A 23,250-nucleotide genomic window follows, 5' to 3' on the forward strand; every position below is an offset into this window, starting at 1 on the left:
TCAATTTGAGATATTTAGCCACATCCCCGAGAGAGGGCTTTAATGGCAGGCAATGACAAGCAGCTGCTCAAGACACATTATGAGTCATGATGGAACCCGAAGCTCCACTCGGGACTGAAACCTGATAAGATGACTTGATTTGAAAAAGCGCTCGCATGCTGAGTGCTGATGCCTGATTACCCAGGAGCCACTTCTTCATTTCATGCTTTGTCATCGGCTTCTTTTAGCAATGAGGCCTTTTCAGTTTATCCATCATATCTTCATATACATCATGCAAAGGGATAAAAACTGGAGTCAAATCAAGCTTGATCGTGCGTGAGTTTACATTATGAAGATAATAGTGACAAAGACTGCACTAAGATAACTTGATATGAAACAACTACATGTACCAAAAGGAAAAAGCTCAATCCTATACAATCATTAACGTGTCAAATCTCAATGATGTTGCTGATTTAATGGCTGCATAATCAAGCACACACTAGGGCTGCACACAAACACAACCTATTTGCAATTATTTTTGACTGATGTTGCAATTGCGATATGATTCACAATATTGGAGAGAATACATTTCTGATTGGTTAGGCTGGTCGGCTCTGTTGTATTTGGTTAAGAGAAGTCCCGCCCCTAAGCCTATCATACATAATGTGTTGGATCGCTAGCAAATACAAGCGCTAGTGTTACATAGTGATGTTATTATGTAACGAAAGTAAACAAGGGAGTGCAATATTAACACATATTCAGCCTTAAACAAGCATTTTTTAATATTGCAATTACACTTAGATTGTGCAGCCCTACTACAAACATTGCTGTTTTAGAAATCTTCCAAAATGTTTTTTTTAACAATTAAAATGTAAGATGATGTTTCTTTGTAATTGGCAAACACAAACAAAGTACTTAATCCGACAGTTTATTTTTTACGAGCTACTTCTTAAAAAAACAGGAGATACCAGTTCAGAAATATAAAGTTTATAAGTTTGAATTATTGATATCATAAATTACTCCTGAACATTTTGTGAAGCAATCAGCTAAAGAGAAAAAGTATGTCTTTGATCATTCTTCAGGTGTTCAAAATTGTTAATAAGTGACCTTTCAAAGCCCAAATGTAAATATGAGGGTACAGATATGCCTGACATTATTTTCAAGGCCTAAAGTGTTTCAAATATATTCCTTTTAATAACTTGAAGTTGCTATGATTTGTTGTTTTCTTATGATTAAGAGTGTAGAGCACTTGAACAAGTGTTATCAAAACTAACAATTTAATTGCAAGGTCTGTGAAGATGAAAAACGTTTGAATTATGCAAGTTTTAGAGTGATCAGCATTCTTTCCCCTTCATGGGCCATTGGTTCATTCCACTGCCCACTCCAGAGAACTGCCCGGGCTGGATCAGTCCACTGTGGGAGGATTAAAAGGGGGAGGGGAGGGGGATGCGGGGCGGCTCAATGAAGCATTTGTCGACGGCTTGCTCTGGTCTTGCTGCAGGCTTACGTTACCTCTTGGTGGGGGTAAATACGGTGGGAACATTCGCAGGCTGCTCATACCCATGTTGACCCAGATGTTGGACTGGGGGGAGCGCGTGGCCGGCTGCTGGCGGAGAAAGAGGAGGTACCGAGGGAAGAGCTCCAGCTCTGCACTGCCTGACTTGCTCTCCAGGATAACCTGCAGCGGTGGAGGGGAAACGTTTATACTTTGCCTTCATTGAAACCACAGCTTGATCAGTCTAGAAAAATACGGGTTATTGATCAAGGCTAAGTTTACTCCTGTAGATCAGTTCAGAACAGATCAAAAAAAGAAAGTACATTATTGTGATATATATATATGTTATTTTTTGTAGCACAGTGTGCATTTTTTAAATGTAACTTCTTATGTTTATATTTATATTTTAAATGTATTTTATTTGATCTTTAATTGGACATTTTACTTTAACTGCTTATGTTTCTATAAATATATATTTACTTACTTTAACTTAATATGTTAAAAACTATTTGATTTGATCTTGAAAATAGGACATTTTTATTCAAACACCTGATATTACAAAACCAAATTCCCCCTGAAATAAAAATATTCAGATTTATAGGGACTGAAAGGAACTAAAAAATATATATAGGACACAAAATAAAACACATTCATGTTCTAATATTTCAGAGAAAGAACTTGTAACCACTGTTATTAAACGATGTTCCATAGGTTTTTATTTGAGCCTGATATACAATCTAAGTAAAAAATATATCATTTTCCCTAGATGAATGAAAAACTGTGTGCATTCTTTCTTCTGTAGACTGACTTCCTGTTGCTAACTTCCTGCAAAAAGCATAATAGGGTCCCTGTGAAATTTAAGACACTAGTTGTAATATTCCAGCAGGTCTGAGACACTGTGATGTTAATGTTGACCAGTGTTACCTCACATCGAGTGAGGTTCATCAGCTGTTGAGTGTATGTGTGTGTGTATTCCAGACTGTATTCACTCACCGGCCGCGGCAGGCTGAGGTTGGCACCGTACCAGTGGTAGAGTGCCCTCCACACCGGCTCTGGCACCGTCTCAAAGTCCCTGCCAGGCACCAGCTGCAGGGAGCGCCTCAGCCGCCCCCCCTCCATGGTTAACGTGGGGGCCTGCAGGGACACAGCACACACATCAGCATTTCTACAAGGGGACAAAAGACCCTCTTCTGCCTGCTTGAATTACAGATAATACACAGAGACAGAATCCTAATGCTGTGCACTGGCTGGCAGCCTGCTATCAGTACAGCATGATGAAGACGTAAGACAGAGTAAAAGGGAAGCACCATCTGGTCCCTGGGAGCCTTCGCCAGCAGGGGAGTAGTGCCTCCTAATTAGGAATCTCAGATCATCTCTGCTGTCTAACAAAGGACACACTGATGTAACCAGCTGGTTGTCAAGATCACAAAAAAAGACTGTTTTGAAGACTCACAGTGTGTAATGAAGCTAAAATCTCATGACACACTCTTCTTCTATTTTGGTAATACGTTGTCATCTGTTAATCCAATTATTTGTAATCTCTTTTTTTGATTCATGAAGTATGGAAGACATAATGAGCTCCTAATTACAAGTGTTCTACAGAAGTGTCCCTTTGGCTGAACTCTAATGTTTATATCGTAACGCTTTCAATACCATTAGTATTTCTAAAGGAAAGTTAGTTTTGGAAAGTGAGTGTATGTAAGACTTGAGGGTTGATGTGTCATCAAAATAAAAGAGAAATAAATATGGTTATACTTGCATACACTTTTTTCATTCAGTCATTATTTCAAGAGAAATAGCTAGCCATAAGTTGTTGTTGTTTTTCTTTCTATTACTGCATTTGTTAATTAACTATATAAACATACAGTAACTAGTGAGCTTTAGAGGTATTGTAGATGTTTTTCAAACTTTAAACAGAACCTCAACCATGTTTTCACTCTTCAAGCTTAGCTAGGCTAATGGCTAACTGTATTGTTTTTTCGTACTACTGGTGTATTTGTTAATTAACTAGATAACACACAGAAACTGGGGAGTTTACAGTAATGTGACTTGCTTTTTACCCATGTTTTTACTCTTTAAGCTGAGCTAGGCTAACTATATTCCGACAAACTCTGCAGTTGATTTCTTGTCTCACTCTCAGGAATAAAGATAACAAATGTATTTCCCAATGAGAAACTATTCCGTTAAATAATTGTTGGGATACTTTAATTTGTATTTTTAACATAGAGTACATTGTAGGGCTGTTCGATTTGGAAAGATTATTGCAATTATTTGGACTGATATTGCAATTGCGATACCATTTGCTATATTTGAGAGAAGGATCATTTTTGAAACATTATTCACATTATCATGTTTAAAATACATATTTTAATGATCATGGTGTGTCTTTTTCTGTACAGTATCTGTACCAAAACAAGTATTTGTAATAAGTCTGTAAAATACCGTTTTAAATCCAGGACTCTGCAGGACCACAACAAATAATTTAGAATGATATTTTCACATATTTAGCATTTACTTATTATTACGAATAGGATAACATTTAGATTAATCCTGCAGCCCTATTCATAACTACACTTTTACTCTTCTTCTAATAAATATCCAAGCATCAATCCATCTCCTGCTTTCACCCACACATCCACACAAACACACACACATCCTTGCCTTCATGGGGTCGGTGTTGACCAGAGGCTGGTTGTCGATGGCTCCGGGTCTCTGTGCTATCAGCTGGGAGGGAAGGTGGCCATTGGCTCCAGAGAAACACTGATTGTTGTTGTCCGACACGTTGTGCTGACGGGCGAAGCAGCTCTCTGTCGCAGAGGGAGTGACCTGGGGGCTCAGGGCTGCTTGGACACAAGGGGGGAGAGCATACATGTACTGTAATGTTTCACTGTAATAGCGTTATCTCCATGGTAACAATTAGATTCAGTACAGCAACAGTGAGTGGATAGTCATCAATTGACTGTTCTGAGATTCTCTTTTAATTTGGGCAGAATGCTTGGAAAGAAGCATTTTGTAATGTATACCTGAATCAAATCAGTTTATTTCACGGCTTAATGGAATATTTAATTTTGATTGCTCAATTTAGATTTTAATTTTTTTCTGGTAGCAGAACGTTGCTAAGGGCGCTCTGATCAAGGGACTTTGTGCAGTCATATCAATCCACAGAAAGAAGTCTGGTCAAATGAATTCCAGCTGTGGCCAAAAAAACATTAGTTTTAGAAAATTCATATTTCTATTTCTGAAGAGTACATTGGAATCAGATGTCTAAACTTTCCCAATTAAAGAAAACAAGATACTAAGAAAACAGCACAAAAGAAGGAAATAGGTCAAAGACACAGGGAGCTGGAGGACAGAGAAATCAGCAGAAGAAGACAGACAGTAAGTAAACACTAATGAGAACAGGAGAAGAAAACAGACAGGAAGTAAACACTATAGGGAACTTGGTATGATTTTTTTCCTAAGTGCTGACTGACCGATCTCAGTGGCCTCCGAGGAGCTGGACACAGCGTCAAGTGACCTCTCCTCCGTGGGGCTGATGGGGGCAAAGGTTCCCAGTCCTACCAGTCTGTCCAGTGGGGGGGGCACTATGGTGGCCGTGGCCATCGGAGTCCGCAGTGAGCTCAGGATGGACGGCTGCTCCACCACGATGCCTTTATGCTCCTGGACAGGGAGACAACAGCAGGGACTGCCCTGTCATTGTTGAAAGTGATATATGTGATTAATTTGCCGATGGCTTCAGTGAAAGTCACTGCTACTGTCCCAGTGGGATGGTGTTGTGCGAGATGCTGTAATAACCCGGTCTCATAAACTGATATTTATATTAAACAAAACTGTAACACAAAAAGGGTCAGTAAAATGTGATACTTAGAGAAATCTGTGAAGAGGTAGCACACTATTTTACTGTGGTGGAAAGTAACCGTTTACTCAAGTATTGTACTTAGGTACTTTTTTGACTTACTTGTACTTCACTAATTTCTATTTTTTGTTTTTACTACACTACATGTATTGCATACAGTGGGGCAAAAAAGTATTTAGTCAGTCACCAATTGTGCAAGTTCTCCCACTTAAAAAGATGAGAGGCCTGTCATTTTCATCCTAGGTATACCTCAACTATGAGAGACAAAATGAGAAGAAAAAAGAAGTCCAGAAAATCACATTGTCTGATTTTTAAAGAATTTATTTGCAAATTATGGTGGAAAATAAGTATTTGGTCAATAACAAAAGTTCATCTCAATACTTTGTTATATACACTTTGTTGGCAATGACAGAGGTCAAACGTTTTCTGTAAGTCTTCACAAGGTTTTCACACACTGTTGCTGGTATTTTGGCCCATTCCTCCATGCAGATCTCCTCTTGAGCAGTGATGTTTTGGGGCTGTCGCTGGGCAACACGGACTTTCAACTCCCTCCAAAGATTTTCTATGGGGTTGAGATCTGGAGACTGGCTAGGCCACTCCAGGACCTTAAATGCTTCTTACGAAGCCACTCCTTCGTTGCCCGGGCGGTGTGTTTGGGATCATTGTCATGCTGAAAGACCCAGCCACGTTTCATCTTCAATGCCCTTGCTGATGGAAGGAGGTTGTCACTCAAAATCTCACGATACATGGCCCCATTCATTCTTTCCTTTACACGGATCAGTCGTCCTGGTCCCTTTGCATAAAAACAGCCCCAAAGCATGATGTTTCCACCCCCATGTTTCACAGTAGGTATGGTGTTCTTTGGATGCAACTCAGCATTCTTTCTCCTCCAAACACATCTAGTTGAGTTTTTACCAAAAAGTTCTATTTTGGTTTCATCTGACCATATGACATTCTCCCAATCCTCTTCTGGATCATCTAAATGCTCTCTAGCAAACTTCAGACGGGCCTGGACATGTACTGGCTTAAGCAGGGGGACACGTCTGGCACTGCAGGATTTGAGTCCCTGGCGGCGTAGTGTGTTACTGATGGTAGCCTTTGTTACTTTGGTCCCAGCTCTCTGCAGGTCATTGGCTAGGTCCCCCTGTGTGGTTCTGGGATTTTTGCTCACCGTTCTTGTGATAATTTTGACCCCACGGGGTGAGATCTTGCGTGGAGCCCCAGATCGAGGGAGATTATCAGTGGTCTTGTATGTCTTCCATTTTCTAATAATTGCTCCCACAGTTGATTTCTTCACACCAAGCTGCTTACCTATTGCAGATTCAGTCTTCCCAGCCTGGTGCAGGTCTACAATTTTGTTTCTGGTGTCCTTTGACAGCTCTTTGGTCTTGGCCATAGTGGAGTTTGTGGAGTGTGACTGTTTGAGGTTGTGGACAGGTGTCTTTTATACTGATAACGAGTTCAAACAGGTGCCATTAATACAGTTAACAAGTGGAGGACAGAGGAGGCTCTTAAAGAAGAAGTTACAGGTCTGTGAGAGCCAGAAATCTTGTTTGTTTGTAGGTGACCAAATACTTATTTTACCGAGGAATTTACCAATTCATTCATTAAAAATCCTACAATGTGATTTCCTGGATTATTTCCGCCCATTCTGTCTCTCACATTTTCTAAACTTTGACAAACTACAACAATAAAATCATGAGATGTATTTGTTGATAAAAACAGAATAATGCTGTTGTAGAATACTGTGGAAAGAGCCATTCTGCATAACAAGTACTTTTTTGCTTGATTCGTTTGACTTATTTTAAAAAGCATGTCAGGTTCTGTACTTAAGTAACCTTTTCAATTTAAGACTTTTACTTGAAATAATATATTTTGAGATCATAGTATTTCTACTTTTACTAAAGTAAAGGATCTGAGCACTCCTTCCACCTCTATACTAGGAACTATTTGGAGGGTGCATTTAGAGTACCCAAGATATAGAAATAAATTATTATTTTTTAAATAACCTTTATTTCCTTTATTTCCAAGCTATAGTACCCAGGATAGATTAATACAAAAAAGTATATATATATTTGTTTTAATACTTTTAATTTAGAAGCAACATGGAGTGTGGATTTACTGTACTCAGGTTAATATTATAATTTCGTTCGGGGGGCGAAGCCTCAGAGCTTCCCTTAGGAAGAGGAATACCAGCCTATGGCTCCCCACTGTGTTGTTGTCAACCCTTGCGTGTTGAGCTGATTATAGCAGCCACATACACCCCGATGGTAGCAGGACACCGGCCGTCGTCCAGGAGGGACTGCAGGAACTCAAGGATAGTAGGCACCGAGCAATGTACTGGGTCCTCATTTCGCTCTTGGCACCAGTCAGAAAACTATTTTCACCTGTTTTCGTACTGCCTACGAGTAGATGGTGCCCTTGCATTGAGAATAGTCCTTCTGACAGGCATTATGCAGTCGCTCAGCAGCGGGTCGGGACCTCCAGTGGCCAGACCCACAGCTGGAGGCGGCAGGGGTCGGGGTGCCACATCCGACCCTCCAGCTGAGACAAGAGGTCCTTCCTGTTGGGGAGACGCCAAGGCGTTCCGCAGCAGGGAGAACCAAGTCCTGGCTGGCCAGAAGGGGGCCACCAGAAGAAGCCTGTGGCCCTGATGAAGCACTCTGAGGAGTGTTAGTAGAATCAAAGGAAGGGGTGGATAGGCATAGAGGAGACACCTTGGCCATGAATGAGCCAGGGCGTCCTGACCCAAAGGGCTGGTCTTCTCTGTCAAGGAGAACCATAGGGGGCAGTGGGTCGACATCTTCGAGGCAAAGAGATCTATCTCTGCCCTGCCGAAGAGACCCCAGATGCTGGTCAACACCTCTGGATGAAGCCGCCACTCCCACGGTGGAGGCTTGTGACGGGAGAGGAAGTCGGCTACTTGGTTCTGTTCTCCGGGCAGATACATTGACCGTAGGCTGGCCAGGCAAGGAGCTGCCCAGGTCAGGAGAGTCTGGGACACCTCTAGCAAGTGTGCAGATTTGGTGCCCCCCCTGGTGGTTTATGTGATACATTGTTGTAGTGTTGTCCGAGCGGACAAGCACATGCCTCCCCCTCAGGAATGGCAGGAAGTGGCAGGAGTGCTAGGTGCACAGCTCGTAGCTCTAGCACGTTGGTGTGTTCTGTGCAGTCCTGAACAGACCACTGCCCACAAGCTGTCCTGTTCTGCCACACCGCACCCCACCCCGAGAGGCTGGCATCCGTCGTAACGGTCTCTCTGCGGAAAGGGACGGAGCCCATGGCCATGCCCCTTGACATATACGACGTCTCCCTCCATGGGGATAGAGTGGAGAGGCACTGTTGTGACATCCTGACTTTTCCACACCAATGAAGAGGCTCTGAGAGGGGTTCAGACAATTCTTCTCCATGTTCGCCTTGAGGCCTAGCCGGGCGACATGAGAGAGAAGGAGAGCCGTGTCCTGGGTTGACTGCAACCTGGATGGTGCACAGATCAACCAGTCGTCTAAGCCAGTGGTTCCCAAACTTTTTGTGCCCAAGGCACACCAAAGGACAAGTAAAAATCTCAAGGCACACTTATTGTGCAAAAATAGCCCTTATAACACGTGTTATCACTCATATCATGTAGAATATCTGTAAATGTGCATAATTATTTACTAATGCCAAATAAAATGTGACAAAGACAACTATATTACTCATTAAATATTTATTAACGAAATATTTCAGAAATTAATTTGAAACGTTATCAAATTAGGCTTCATCAAAGCAGCAACACACTCATTTAAACCAGACAGGTCACAACATTAAAAAATTAAGGCAAAGGAAACTCAGCAGAAATTCAGCACAGAGAACTGTCAATGCAAGGAAGCTGCATTGTCCATGGTCCTGAACTACAAATTATAAATGTAACATTTCAGCAATCAGCATTGAAACATGTGCTATTGTAAATATTTTGCCGACTTACAAATTAGTGAGATACATGTGAACGTACGAACTGCGCATGCGTGAGTGGCAATAACTTTCCTTACCAGCAAGCGGCGGTAGTGTGTATTTGTCATTCAAAACAGGCAACAACCGGAAGACAGAGAAGAAGAACAGACTGCGTGATATAAACAAACAACTAATAGCTGTGCGTTAGCTTCACCTTAGCATGTGTTCTTTGCAGGTGTTTGTTGAGGTTTGACCACGTGGTGTTTCCAGCAGTGGATAACAGCTTCTGGCCTGGACACAGTTTGCACCTCACCGTCACGTTCCTGTCTATTCTTCGGACGAACTCAAAATAATGGGCATACCTCCACCCCTCGAAAGTTATCGCTGACTCAGCCATGTTTATGCAGCACTGCACGAGGAGATGTGGACGCGCAAGTCGCGCAGATTACGTACATATAAACCTACAAAGTACTGATATAGTACATTAAAAAATAATTATTTTTGAATAGTTGTATATTGCAATAATAATAACGTATGGTTGTCACAAAATCCCACGGCACACCCGGACTTGCCTCACGGCACACCAGTGTGCCGCGGCACACCGTTTGGGAACCACTGGTCTAAGCATGGCAGAATCTTCATACCCTGAGACTGCAGGGGCTAGAGGGCTGCCGCGACACACCTGGTGAACACCCTTGGGGAGAGGGAGAGTCTGAATGGGAGCACCCTGAACTGGAAATGACTACCTCTGAAGGCAAAACGAAGAAACTGCCTGTGATGAGGCACAATAAGTACATGAAAATAAGCATCCTTCAAGTCGACGGACGTGAACCATTCCCCCCTGGCAACGGTACGAAGAACATCCGCTGTGCTCAGCATATGGAAAGGTAAAATCTTTCGGAACTTGTTGAATCCCCTCAGATCGAGGATTGGGCGAAGTCCACCACCTTTCTTCCTTACCAGGAAGTAGGTCGAGTAGAAGCCCCCGGCTGTGAGATGGGGTCCACCGGCTCGATTGCACCCTTGGCAAGGAGGACTGACAGCTCCTGGTTTAGGGCTACTTCTTTTGCCGGGTCGCTTATGGTCGTCATTTTGACCCGGCTGAAGGCTGGGGGCCGGCGTCGGAACTGAAGCTTGTACCCTTGGGTTAAGGTGGAAACCACCCAGGGGTCTGAAGTTTGAGCTACCCAGTAGTCGAGCTGCTGCTGGGAGAAATAACCGACAGCCGGCCCTAGACCCTCAGTACCTTGCCCCCCGGCCTCTGGAGGCTCTGGGGGGGCGACGGTTAGGCACCGGATGCCGAGGCTGCCTTGGGGGCGAGTTAGCAGGACCACGCTGGTAGTGGGCCGGCCCCCTCGTGGGACGCTGAGGCCCATGGTGGGCACCGCGGTGAGCCGGTGGATGGGAGCGGCCTCGGGAGGCAGACACGGAAGCTAGTCTAGGCCTACCGGGGGGGGGCATGTCTCTGCGAAGAGCTGAGAACTGTTGCCTGGTCTGACTAGCTTGGACAGTCCGTTCGAGCACCTGTACGGCAGCTGAACCGAACAGCTCCCCCGGCTCCACTGGGACAGCACAGAGGGTCCTCCTACATGCCTCTGACAAGGGTGACTGTGCCAGCCAAACCCGGCGACGAGTCTGGACGAGAGTGGACATTAGGCGCCCAAGCTCTCTAGACATCAGAGCGAACGCTTGTAATGAGGCGTCACTGAGGCTGGTAGAGGAAGCGCTGAGAGCATCCTGCTGCAGGGAAGCTGAGAGGGAGAGCATGAGGTGAGAGAGGGAATTGCCTAACGGCCCATGCATGCCGCTGTATCGTAAGCCTTAGTGAGCAGGTCATCAGTAACCCGACATTGGGGTCTAGGGCACCTGGCCTCCGACCTCAGAGCTTCGTCAGGGGAAACTATGAGGGAAGCAGTGGTAGGCTCAACTGCCCGCATGTGGTCAAGGCCGAATCTTGCCGCATCCTGCATGGCTGCCAGGGCTCGGCCATCGGACGTAAGACGGGAAAGAGCCTTAGTGTCCCTCCAGCATGCATGTAACTCCCTCAGATACTCACAAGAGGGAGGAACGGTAAAGGAGGCGGGTGCCAGAGTGCACCTGAAGAACGCACTAGCAGGCGCTGTTTCTGGCTGTCGTACATCCAGTTACTGGCGAGCCAGTGCCATGCGAATGACGGCACCCATGGAGCCGTGATCAGCCCCCTCCGAGGATCCATGAGCTGAGGGACAGGAGCCAGGCCCAGAAGCATGGGATGGGCCCTCCTTGTCATACTCTTTAAAATGAGTGGCTGAAGCTGCCATCGAGACCACATCGTCAGCTGGAACCATCTCAGCCATGGGTGGATTGAGTGCAGCGGCGTGCTCTGTACGGGCACCAGAATGGAGAGCCAGGAGGAGTGACTTCATCTGGGCTAGCTCAGTAGTTAGCAGGTCCACCCTGGAGGACAGCTTATCAGGCTTAGTCCTCTTCTTGGGCGGGGCACCCACAGCCTCTGCGGCCCAACGCCTAGGATGGGTAGGTTGGGCTGGATTCAACTGTGCAGGGGGCAGGCCACCCTCAGCCAGTAGTTCTACCTCGGCTATTCTAGCAGCTCTTACCGCACGAGGTATGATGGTGCAATTCATGCACGGGTCCTCGGAAAGGCCCTCCCTCAGATGCTCGAGGCCAAGACAAGAGAGGCAAAGGTCATGGCCATCCTCTGGTTGAAGAGGAGCCATACAGGTGTTACAGCCGTTAAACATAGCGACAGCACCAACGAAAACTCCACACTAATTGCTGCTGGCAGCTTAAGTCAGTCTGAGCGAGAGCACTCAGCTGACTGTAAATAACCGGGCCAGGAAACAATATATGTAGTGAGAGGGGAGTGAGCACAATAGTAGTTAGCGTTAGCGCTCTGCTAACTGGGGTAAAAAATGAAGTCAGTTAACGGTGTATATGCCGTGAGAAGAGAGCGGGGATACTCTCTCCACTAGGGCCATAGCGAGTTAGCCTGAGCGAGAGCACTCGGCTAACTTGGGGACACAATTATCTATTAGCTTGAGAATAGATAGCACAATCAGAAAGAAATGGCAGCGATCTCACCGACTGACGTGCAGGAGCGTCCGCTCTTTACCGGTCCGGAGCTCCTGCGAGTCCGAGCGGTGAACACTGCGGTCCCCTCCCTTGGGAGGGGGACAGCTCGTCGCAGCCTTTGGAGGGCGAGCATTTTAGCCCGCAGCTCCGATCGAGACGATCACAAGGCTACAGGTAGCGATTTTTTTCAATAGGCTAGCTTGGCTGCTACTCATAAAGTAGTAACCTGTGCAGCGAGAAGATGAAAAAGGACTGAACTCGTTGACAACACCGGAACTTATGCCTCCGGGGTCATACCATGGATGTATAATAAGAACTGGATACAGCGTGGGAGGCGGGGCCTCATTCATTCCTATGAGAGTTGCTCAATAGCGCATGATGACAAAATGGCCCAACTTTTGAGAGAGCGAAACGTCACAGATTACCCGGCATGCCTGAGAAGTACCCGTATGTGCGCTCATAGAGCATGCGCAACTTTAACCACGCCGCCCAAAAGGCTCGTTCACGTGAATTTGCGTAAACGTAACAGCACCGCGCGTTCATGACAGCATGGTACTGGATTTAACGAACGAGAACGGGAACGAGGCGGCAGTTAGCAGCTAGCGGCTAGCTAGTAAATTATGCTAAATCACACATCAATCGTTATGTACTTTTATATTACGCTGACATCAGGATCTAGTGATATCCAAGCAACAGAGCTTCATTTAGCATGATACTTGTGTGGGTTAACTTGTACATGAAACCACTTGGTAATATATAAAAATGTATGTTGAAGCCTGTTATGATCAATTGTGAGTTAAAACTTTATCTAAAAAGTAAAGCTGATGATGGATTACTGTGGTGGAGTTAAAATAACAAGAGCCTATTTCTTTTTGAAATGTGATGGAGTAAAAGGATAGTAACTGTGATTATTCATGTTAAGTAGCCCACAAGTAACTAAAACAATTGCAAGTGCAATAAGAAGCTACAGGAGCGTTAATCTACGTCGGTAATATTAACTTTATTTAATACAACATTTACGGTACAAGATTTACATCATACAGCCCATGTAGTATAATATTTTACAAATGATGAATTACAGCAAACATGTGCAATATATCCATTATTACAGCTCCGTGGGATGGCAGTAAGGCGATATGGGTCCGTTGTTATTGTGCATCCATGGGTAAAGATAAACGCATGTAATGCTGAACACGTAACATGAACGTGCCGGGCAGCGCGGTCCCGTGGGTTAGATGCGCGTTCATAATGCCGAGGGAAATAACTCTCAGAATAACGTTATTAGCACATTTTACAACTTGAGGAACGAATGTTTTTAATAAGGGCTATACAAGTGTTCATACTGGGTTGTTTATTTAGTTTAAAAAAAATTATCCAACGAGTTACAGACCACTCTTTACCAATGTAAGTCAATGGGAAAAAGTGTTTCCGGGCCCAGCAACCAAACGGAAGTGTAGTACCGCCGTTTGGCCACTACGAATATTCTCATCAGACTCCGGCGCACTTCCTGGGGGCTTGGGTCATACGAGGTCACACGTGACTTTGTTGATATAAATATTCGACCTGCGCATGCGCGAGACTAAAGATATTCAGTGCTAAGCACAGCCTCTGGCGGTCAGTAAGGATGAAATAGAACCCTCTTTAATGGTCACACATGCAGAGCACATAGCACACACAGTGAAATGTGTCCTCTGCATTTAACCCATCCTAGTAACTGGAGTCTAGTACAGTGGGCAGCTATTGTACAGCGCCCGGGGAGCAATGGGAATGGGGGGGTATCCGGTGCCTTGCTCAAGGGCACCACGACAGGGCAGGAGGGGAACTGGGACCTCTCCAAGTAGCAGTCCACACTCCATATTTTAAACCTGTGCAGGGACTTGAACCGGCACACAGTCCACAATCACAGTCCAAGCCCCTACTGACTGAGCCACTGCCGGACTTGTCCTGCCAGAGGGAAAAAATACGACTTGTGAATTCATAATGTAATCCAAAATTGACTTACATATTTAACGTAGTCCTTCCACTGCTGCCACCACAGCATGGAGATGAGGAACCAGTTCTGACTCTGCTGCAGCCCATGTCTGCTCTCCCTCTCCAACCAGCCCCTACACACAGATACACAGAGAGAGAAAAATGATGGTCCAACAGCTTATTCCTTAGAGTTATAAATAATAACAAGACAGACAAATAAGACAGGTATGTACCTTATGATCTGCCCTTCCTCCTCAGGACTGCCAGGCCTGAGCCCCAGCACTATGTGGCAGACCTGGAAGAAGAGAAATACACAAAGATGCAAAATCACATGGATCAATACACACTTTTACAACAATAAGTTGTAATACCAGTGCACAGTGTGCTGATCCACTGACCTGGAAGAGCAGATTTAAGAACTCATTGGCCAAAGCGCTCTTCACACTCCAGATCTGGTAGTCTTCCAGGGTCAGGTGACCCAGCTGGGGAAGAGTAAAAAAACACACAGGTCAGCATTAAGGCAGCACAATTATTTAAATACTCCTTTATGAAATTGGCTTCCCACAGTTAAAGTAACATTATCTATTAGGATACTGAGGTTACATATGCTCACTACACTCTTTGAAAACTTCACTACATTCAAAATGATGGTATTGAGTTTCTTAAACTGAAAACCAGCCACCAGGGGGCGTAGAGATGTTATGGATTTAAATTAGGGGATCTGTCTGGCCAACATTCCTTTTCTTTTTACTTTTTCTTGGCTGTTGCGGGTGCAGAACTGAGTGTAAGAGTAATAAAGATCTGCTGTATATTATATATGCCCAAATATATTAGTATTAAATATATGTATAAATATGCCCATATCTTTTGCTATATTTTTCGACCCCCCAATATTATTTTATTATATTTGCTTGTAGGAGACGGTATAAAGTATGTAAATAAGATTATAGAGTTACAAACTACTTCACAACAAAAAAACATACATTGTACAGTTGTTAACAGAGGGCAAATATAGAAAATACAGAGGACATTTATAATTTACAGCATCTATACAGTGAGGACAAGTCGGTAGAGATGGGTTTAGAGTTGTCTGAGCCCAGTACAGACTCAACTAAAATAACAGAGAGATAGATAGATTCTTTTTTAAATAAACCAAATGATCGCAATTTGAATTTTGGCTATAAAACATGCAGCCTATGTCATCACATTCAAATATGGACTGCTTTAAAACGTTAAAAGAAAATAAACAAATATATTTATTTTCTTTGGTGATTGAGGGTGAAATTAGTTTTCAGTAGTAGAGACAAGTACAGTAATGTTGCCATGTGTGTCTACTGGGCACAGAAATCAGTATGTGTAGCTGGAGAGTATAATGGTGTTGATTTTCTCTGCAAAATAAGGTTATAAAATATTCTTAGCAGTAAAGGAATGACTTCCTGACAGCTGCATCAATGGTGCTTCTGTCACCCAGAGTTGTGTCTCACCTTGGTTGTGTCGTGCATCTTCAGGATGTCCTCGACTATGTCCGACACGCTACTGTGCAGCTCCTGCAAGGGGAGACAGAATATTTTAGCATGAAGTAGCAAACACTAAGCGGCATAATAAAAGAATGCAGTGGAAAAAGATCCTAACACCTCGGGGTCTAGAAATGTGGGATGAGTGTTATCTGGCTGTTCGCAAAGCCATAAATACCATAACAATAGACTGTTTCAATTCCTGTAGCAACCACACTCTGTCCAGTCTATTTACACTGCTAAGAAGCTTTAGTTTATATAAGCCTCCTGTAATGGCAATTTGTAATGTTCCAATGTCCTATATCCTATTGCCATTACTTCACAGGAGGGTTTGGAGTGATCCAGACGCAGACACAAAACAGATTAATCTCCGGTCTTTTGCTGCAGTTTAGAATGATGTTTATTTTGCTTTACATACCAAGGTTTAAGTATACTGTGTCAATAGTTGTGGTGAGCATCTGCCGGGCTGGTGAAATCGGTATGCTCTCTTCCTCCTGTGTCCTTGTCCTCGTCCTCTCCTGTCACCTATGACCCCTTTTATACAGCCGGTGCAGCTAAAAAACCCTCTTAGGTTGAAACAGTCGTGTTGCCATCCCATCCAGCGCTGAGAGAACCTGTGGGTTATATTTTCACCCAATTCCTAGCCTTTCCTTATAGGGCTCCTGCATTGATGTGTCAGTCACTTCTTCAGGTCTGTCACTTGGATTCAGCCGGTGCCCTGGTACCATAACAGCGAAATTGCAGATGAGCTGCTCGGTAACGTGTTTGTTGTTGGGCAAGCTGGGATTTTCTTGTCTGAATGGTAAGTGTAGGCAGTAGTGTCCATCTGACATTTTTGCAGAGTGATTCATAATGTTCAAGAATGGTTTATCTTTTCTGGGCATTTCCTCTGTTTCCTTGCTGTTTTTATTACTCGGGTTGGTATTGTGTTGGATGACCTTTGGATCCTCTTTGTTTACTATGGATACTGGATGTTCAGCAGCAGCGCAGCCATTCTTATCCCTGATGATGTTGTTTCTTCTCAGTGGACCATCAATGACCCACCCCAGTAGGGTCCTTACAGCGTATGGTCCATCTCCCTGGCTGTTGACTAGCTTCCAAGGTTCCAAGGTGCATTTGTCCCAATGAGTAGGTCAATGCCAGAGTCAATTGATTGAATATTGATGTCTTTTCAAGTAAGGCCTTTGTGTCAGGTCATCTTGAACAGGAATGTTGTGCTCGGAAACAGGCATGGTCTTGTGTGTGAACACATCAGGTTGTTGGTTGAAATTGTCTTTGTCAAGAGTAGATACTTCCAAACTTGAAATGTGATGACTGGTTGCCAGCTTCACTTGGTTTATTGTCCTCAAAGGAATATTTGTCTTCTGTCCTGGAATAGAGGTTTGGGTTTGATGAGGTAAGTATTCAGTTGCATGTGGATTGCATCTTGCTGTTGTGTTTCTGAAGTAAGAGTTCATCCCATCTGATACTCTGGAGGTGTTTCTTGATCCCATCCTGAGCACTTTTATCCTGGCATTGGCTGCTGCCAGTTCAGTTAGTAATTCCAATTGTTCTTCTTTCGTTTTAACTGTTCTAGTTGGGAATCAAGTTCCTGTTGCATATTCAGTGCTGCAGCCCTTTCAATTAAAGCAGCACTTTCTGCCTGAGCTTTCATTCGAGCAGAGGATACAGATGATGCATAGCTAGTTTTGTGTTTTGAATGAGGTTTTGAAACACTGTTATCAGGTCCGATGTTATCCGAGTTAACACTTTGTTTTATGGCACTTCCCATAATAGTGTGTGTTTGACTCTCCACCTTCAGATAACCACACATTTACATCTTGTATGAATCCATCAAATATTTCCATCTTTTGTTGCAGCCACTGCTTTTGCTTTTTCCATTTCTTAATAATAATAATAATGGGTTTCATTTATAAAGCACTTCATATTTGACTTCAAATCCCGAAGTGCTACAAGCAGTGAGCATGAACAGTATAAAAACATTACACAACACGGTAGAATTAATAAAAAGCAATAAAAAACAGACAATAAAAATAAAATAAAAGGGTGGGAATACATAAAAGGTCTAGGAAAAGGCTCTATTGAAAATATGGGTTGTGAGGCCTTTTTTAAAAGCCTCCACGGTCTGTGGTGCTCTCATGTGGTCGGGGAGAGCGTTCCACAGTCTGGGAGCAGCCGAGCAGAAGGCCCGGTCTCCCATAGTACGGAGTTTAGTCCTGGGGGGTTTGAGGAAGTTGGAGTTGCTGGAGCGGGTGGTCCGCAAGGAGGTAAGGGGGGTGAGGAGTTCCTTGAGGTAGGGAGGGGCAGTTCCATGGATAGTGTAGTGGTGGGTGAGGACGGAGACCTTGAATTCGATCCTCAGTTCCACGGGGAGCCAGTGTAGTGATTTAAGGATGGGGTGATGTGATCATATTTGAGCACCCTTATCAGGATCCTAGCAGCGCTGTTCTGAATGTATTGGAGCTTCTGGATGCTTTTGTTAGGGATCCCGATGAGGAGTGCATTGCAGTAGTCCAACCTGGAGGAGACAAAGGTGTGGACTAGCTTTTCGGCGTCAGACAGAGTGAGTGTGGGCGGAGTTTGGCGCTGTTCCTGAGGTGATAAAAGGAGTTCTTGCACAGCTGTTTAATGTGAGCCTCAAAGGTCAGATGGGCGTCCATTTTCACACCCAGGTTGGTGACTATTAAGGAGAGGGTAATGTCCTGGCCGGACAAGGTGATGGTGGATGACCGAACCTGGTGTGGGGTGCCAACTATAATGGCTTCGGTCTTGGAGCTGTTGAGTTTCAGGAAGTTTGAAGAGGGTGGGGCCGAGAACTGACCCTTGAGGGACACCACAGGTGACGTCCACTCTGCCTCGCCCAAGGAGACGTACTCTGTTCTCCCGGTGAGGTATGATCTGAACCAGTCAAGGGGAGAGTCAGAGAGTCCGATGGTGGAGTGCAGACGATGGAGGAGGAGGATGCTGTGATCGACGGTGTCGAAAGCTGCAGTGAGATCGAGGAGGATGAGGAGAGAGGGAGAGCCAGCATCAGCCGTCATCAGCAGGTCGTTGGTGACCCTGACCAGGGCAGTTTCTGTGCTGTGGCCTGAGCGGAAACCAGACTGGAACTTCTCAAATAGGTTGTTGGAGTTTAGGTGGTCCTGGAGCTGAGCAGCAACTAGTTTTTCCAGCACCTTTGATAGAAAAGGAAGGTTGGAAATGGGTCTGTAGTTGGCCAGGACTCCCGGGTCAAGGGAGGGTTTTTGAGACGAGGTTTGATGACAGCGGTTTTTAGGGCAGAGGGGACATGGCCAGCCTGGAGAGAGAGGTTTACGATCTTAGTGATCATGGGGCTCATGGTACAGATGTACGATCTCATCAGAGCTGACGGAAGGGGGTCCAGGACACAGGTGGAGGGCTTCATCCTCCTAACGATGCCCTCAACCTCTCGCTGAGAGATGTCCGTGAAACAGCGAAGAGGCTGGGTTGTCCCAGGCTGTGGGTCAGCAGTTGGAATTGGAGGTGCAGAGGGGGCTAGAGCGGATGGTGTCAACTTTGTTTATGAAGAAGGCGGTGAAGATGCTACACTGCTTCTCCGTGGAGTCGGAGTGTAGAGGACTTTGGGGTTTGAGGAGGTGGTTTATGGTGGAGAAGAGTTGCTTGGAGTTTCCAGCACTGTTGTTGATGATGGAGGAGTAGTACTGGGACCGTGCATCTCTGAGGGACTGTGCGTAGGCCTTCTGGTGTTCACGATAGGCTAACCGGTGAACAGTGAGTCCTGAGGCCTTGAGCCACCGCTCAAGGACACGCCCAGCTGTCTTCATTCTCCGCAGCTCGGTGGGTGTACCAAGGGGCTGAGCGCGAGAAGGTGATCATCCTGATTTTGAGGGGGGCGTGCAGATCAAGGAGACTGTTAAGGGACTGGTTGTAATATGCCACTGACTCATTTACTGATGAGAAGTTGGCGGAAGAAAGATGCTGGAGGTCCAGGGTCATGGTGTCCGGGTTGATGTTCCTCAGGTTCCTGAGGAACTTCTTCAGGAAGTGGAAGGTTCACCAAAGCCTCATGATTTTCCTTTTACAGAACTTAATCAATGCAACCAGATTTAACTGTATTTCTTTTTGCATTGTCCTTTGAATTCATAAGCTCTTTCAGTCTTTCCATTAACTTCTTAGCTTGTTTGCATTGAAAGTTTCTTGCCTTTTCACAGTTTACAATAAACAATTCCCATCTCTTGGCCATGCGTTGGGTAATCCTTTTTTCCATTACAGATCCCATTCCAACAGCGCCATCTTGTGACGTAACGTCAGAATTGACAGGCATAATGTTCACTGTTTCGTTTTCTAGTTGTCCGTTTTCCGACAGCGCCTGTTTCAAACAGCTGGCATTATTGCAGCATTAAATCCATTTACTAAGCCATTGTCCAATACAGCTTAATGTATCCAATATACAATCTAGTTGTAATGCTGCACATACCCGGTCGCTTGGCTCTCGGCGTCTCCATTCGCCGTTTTAATGAGCGCAGGTGGGGACAATCTCCAGTTGATTGTGTCGTGTTGTCCAGGCAGCTGAACCGGAATGACGTGTCGGTTGTGAAGTAATCCAATTATTTGTCCGGTGAAAACGATCCTTAATCCATTGTGAGGTGATTCTTACTGTCCAGCTTCACTCGTAGAGTGCGATTCCACTTAATGTAATGGCAATTGTTAACGTTTCGAGCCAGGTCCCGGTATCTCGCAGGACAGTGCAGTGTGCATCCAGCAGGAGCCTCCAGCAGACCCCCCCGCACGGTTCCCTCGTCCCTTGGAAGAGGCGGAGAGGTGGGTGTTTTTCATCTGCTGGTGGACTACCGGGGAGAACGTCAACATGGCAACCATGGCAACCATAGCAACCATGCTCGGGAGGTCTTATTCGCTACTTTTGGTGTATTTTGTACTACAGTGCCACTTACAGGCCCGGCATATGTACTACAGCGTCTCCAGCGGTAGAGCGATCTGGAAATGTTTCATGAGGCGATGCCTTGTGAACGGAAGATTTTTTTTATATCGAATTTGTTTTTTTCTCCGTTTCGTCTCTGTGTAGATGCAGCTTAAGGGACGGAACATCTCCTTGGGTTGACCAATTACAACAGAGCCGGCCAGCTAACCAATCAGAGCAGACTGGGCTCTGGTTTCAGACAGAGGGTGAAAAGAGGTGCTGAGCTTTTTGAACATTAAAGCATGAAAACATGTCTCAGTAGAGACACAGCATACAAATATGAACTTGAACATTTGCATCATAGGGCCCATTTAAGAAAAGGCTTGCCTTGAACAAATATAGTCACAAATCACATTACCTTGCCAGAAATCTAATGATTTATAAAAGATAATCACTATTCGTGATGTCAATAATGGCTGCAAAAGAGAAAATCCTTATTCAAATACAATTTTGGAATGTATTATTTAAGCAACTGATCAAATGTCCAGTGTGGGTCATGTATAATGTATTTTTCTTGTTCCCTGATGCTGGTCTTTGGGGCAAAATCTGAAACTAATTGTAAGATTCATTCATTTAGAATGGTTTATCGAACACATAAATATATCTGATAAGCTAAAGCAAACTATCTTGGCTTCAAACTATTAGTTCAACATTTAAGAAAATACATATGTATTCCAGAATAAGATCAGAAGATTAAAATCAATCTAATGTCTGATCTAATTGTGTCTGTAAAAATAACAAAAACGTAGCTACAGACAGACATGCAGTTTGTCAAGAAATGTTTCCAACACTTAACTCCACCTTCAACCACACATTGTGTTATTTGTTATCTATAAAAGTACAGATCAAACAGATGATTGCACAGTGTAAATAGGTCAGGCTGAGATAAAGACCGCCTCGGCCAACATCATAATGTACTTTTACTAAATAGAGAAATCCTAACTACAACTATAAACAGTACAAGTGTGCTTTCAGAGGAATACAAAACAATCATTGTTTTGATTGCCTATGATGTTCCTGACATTATAAAATACATCAAAAAATATATATAACTGTGATACATGGAAAAAGTCATGACTCAACCAGACCACATACTGAATGAGGGAACGTTTGATGTTTAGTACAACCTTGATATCTCTGTAGAGCAGGGCTTTTTGCCCACACCTACATTCAGTGTGTGTGTGTGTGTGTGTGTGTGTGTGTGTGTGTGTGTGTGTGTGTGTGTGTGTGTGTGTGTGTGTGTGTGTGTGTGTGTGTGTGGTTTGTATGTGTGTGTGTGTGTGTGTGTGTGTGTGTGTGTGTGTGTGTGTGTGTGTGTGTGTGTGTGGTGTGTGTGTGTGTGTGTGTGTGCATACAATACGTACAGGGAGTGTGTCTGTGCGATTGTCCTTCCACACCTCCAGCAAGGCCACCACCATTTCATGAAGTTCATCTCGAGACAGAACCCCATCGCGGTCCACATCAAACACTTTGAAGCAAACTGGTAGTGAAAGAGAGGGATGGAGTGGTGGAATACAAATAAAGTTATTAAACACAGTGGCTGAAATATGGTGCTGTTTAGTACTTTAGCAAAAATTACAATTAATATCCATTTCTGACCAATTGAAACTCCAATCACAACAATGATTGTTATTGATGCACACTTCAAAAACACCTTCAAAATTCCAGATAACAGCAATAAAAAATAAATATTTTGCACTCCTTTTGATGAAAAAGCTCTGTAAGGTCATGTGAAGTGTAATTCTATGATGGCTTACATTTCTGTCTTTCAGCTACGGGCCCCCTGCAGCACGCAGAGAGTCCGCATGATATCTCTTTAAAGTCAATGTGATTGTCCCGATTCTCATCAAAGGCGTGAAACAAGCCTGGAAAACAAGATTAAAACACAAAGAGTATTTACTCAGAGCAGGTCTTTGAAGATACAGAAAAACATCTAAACATGTACAGAGCCATAGTCAGTTGGAATTCATTACATATTGTTCAAGAGAATACTAGAGATCGCTTCTAACTTTTGTTAAAGAAGATCCTTCGTGCTTGCCTTTCCGACTACCAGACGGCAGTCAAAGCAGCCAAAACGGAGCACATTTCTCTGTTAATCTCCAAAAACAGCCATAAACCTCAGGTTCTTTTTAATGTCCTCAACTCGATCATTAATCCCTGTGATGTTTCTCCAATTGTGCCATCGACTACTCTCTGTGATAAGTTTCTTACATTTTTTTATTGAAAAGTATCTGCTCTTAGGCTAGCCCACACTAGTGCTACCCCAGATACCCTGCTCCTTTTCTGTGCCCTGCTGTCCTCGACCACTTTGAGCCTGTATCCCTCTCTTCTCTCTCGGATGTAGTCAAGCACCTGCGGCCGACAAACTGCACCTCAGACACCTCCCTCTCGCCTTCTCAGAGATGTTTTCGAATCAGTTGGAGCAAGTATTTTATTACTTATAAATACCTCTCTTAGCTCAGGATGTGTCCCA

General features: G+C 44.3%; 1 protein-coding gene across 6 annotated transcripts in view; it reads right to left on the reverse strand.

Annotated features, from left to right (window-relative positions):
• The window catches only part of usp32 (ubiquitin specific peptidase 32), a 79,844-nt gene that overhangs the window by 20,563 nt on the left and 36,031 nt on the right, over positions 1-23,250 (reverse strand). For 2 of the 6 annotated variants that reach the window (XM_034231621.1, XM_034231620.1), the window contains exons 7-16: positions 22,535-22,642; positions 22,142-22,257; positions 15,788-15,850; positions 14,702-14,785; positions 14,537-14,598; positions 14,335-14,437; positions 4,948-5,164; positions 4,136-4,314; positions 2,468-2,608; positions 1,540-1,657 (exon numbers count right to left, since the gene is read on the reverse strand). In XM_034231621.1, the coding sequence (XP_034087512.1) occupies positions 1,540-1,657; positions 2,468-2,608; positions 4,136-4,314; positions 4,948-5,164; positions 14,335-14,437; positions 14,537-14,598; positions 14,702-14,785; positions 15,788-15,850; positions 22,142-22,257; positions 22,535-22,642 (1,191 nt within the window). Of the gene's footprint in view, positions 1-1,491; positions 1,658-2,467; positions 2,609-4,135; positions 4,315-4,947; positions 5,165-14,334; positions 14,438-14,536; positions 14,599-14,701; positions 14,786-15,787; positions 15,851-22,141; positions 22,258-22,534; positions 22,643-23,250 lie in introns of all 6 variants that reach the window. The other 4 variants (XM_034231618.1, XM_034231617.1, XM_034231622.1 and 1 more) reach the window with 3 other exon arrangements.

The sequence above is a fragment of the Gymnodraco acuticeps genome, unplaced genomic scaffold (genome assembly GCF_902827175.1).
Source record: "Gymnodraco acuticeps unplaced genomic scaffold, fGymAcu1.1, whole genome shotgun sequence".
NCBI lineage: Eukaryota > Metazoa > Chordata > Actinopteri > Perciformes > Bathydraconidae > Gymnodraco > Gymnodraco acuticeps.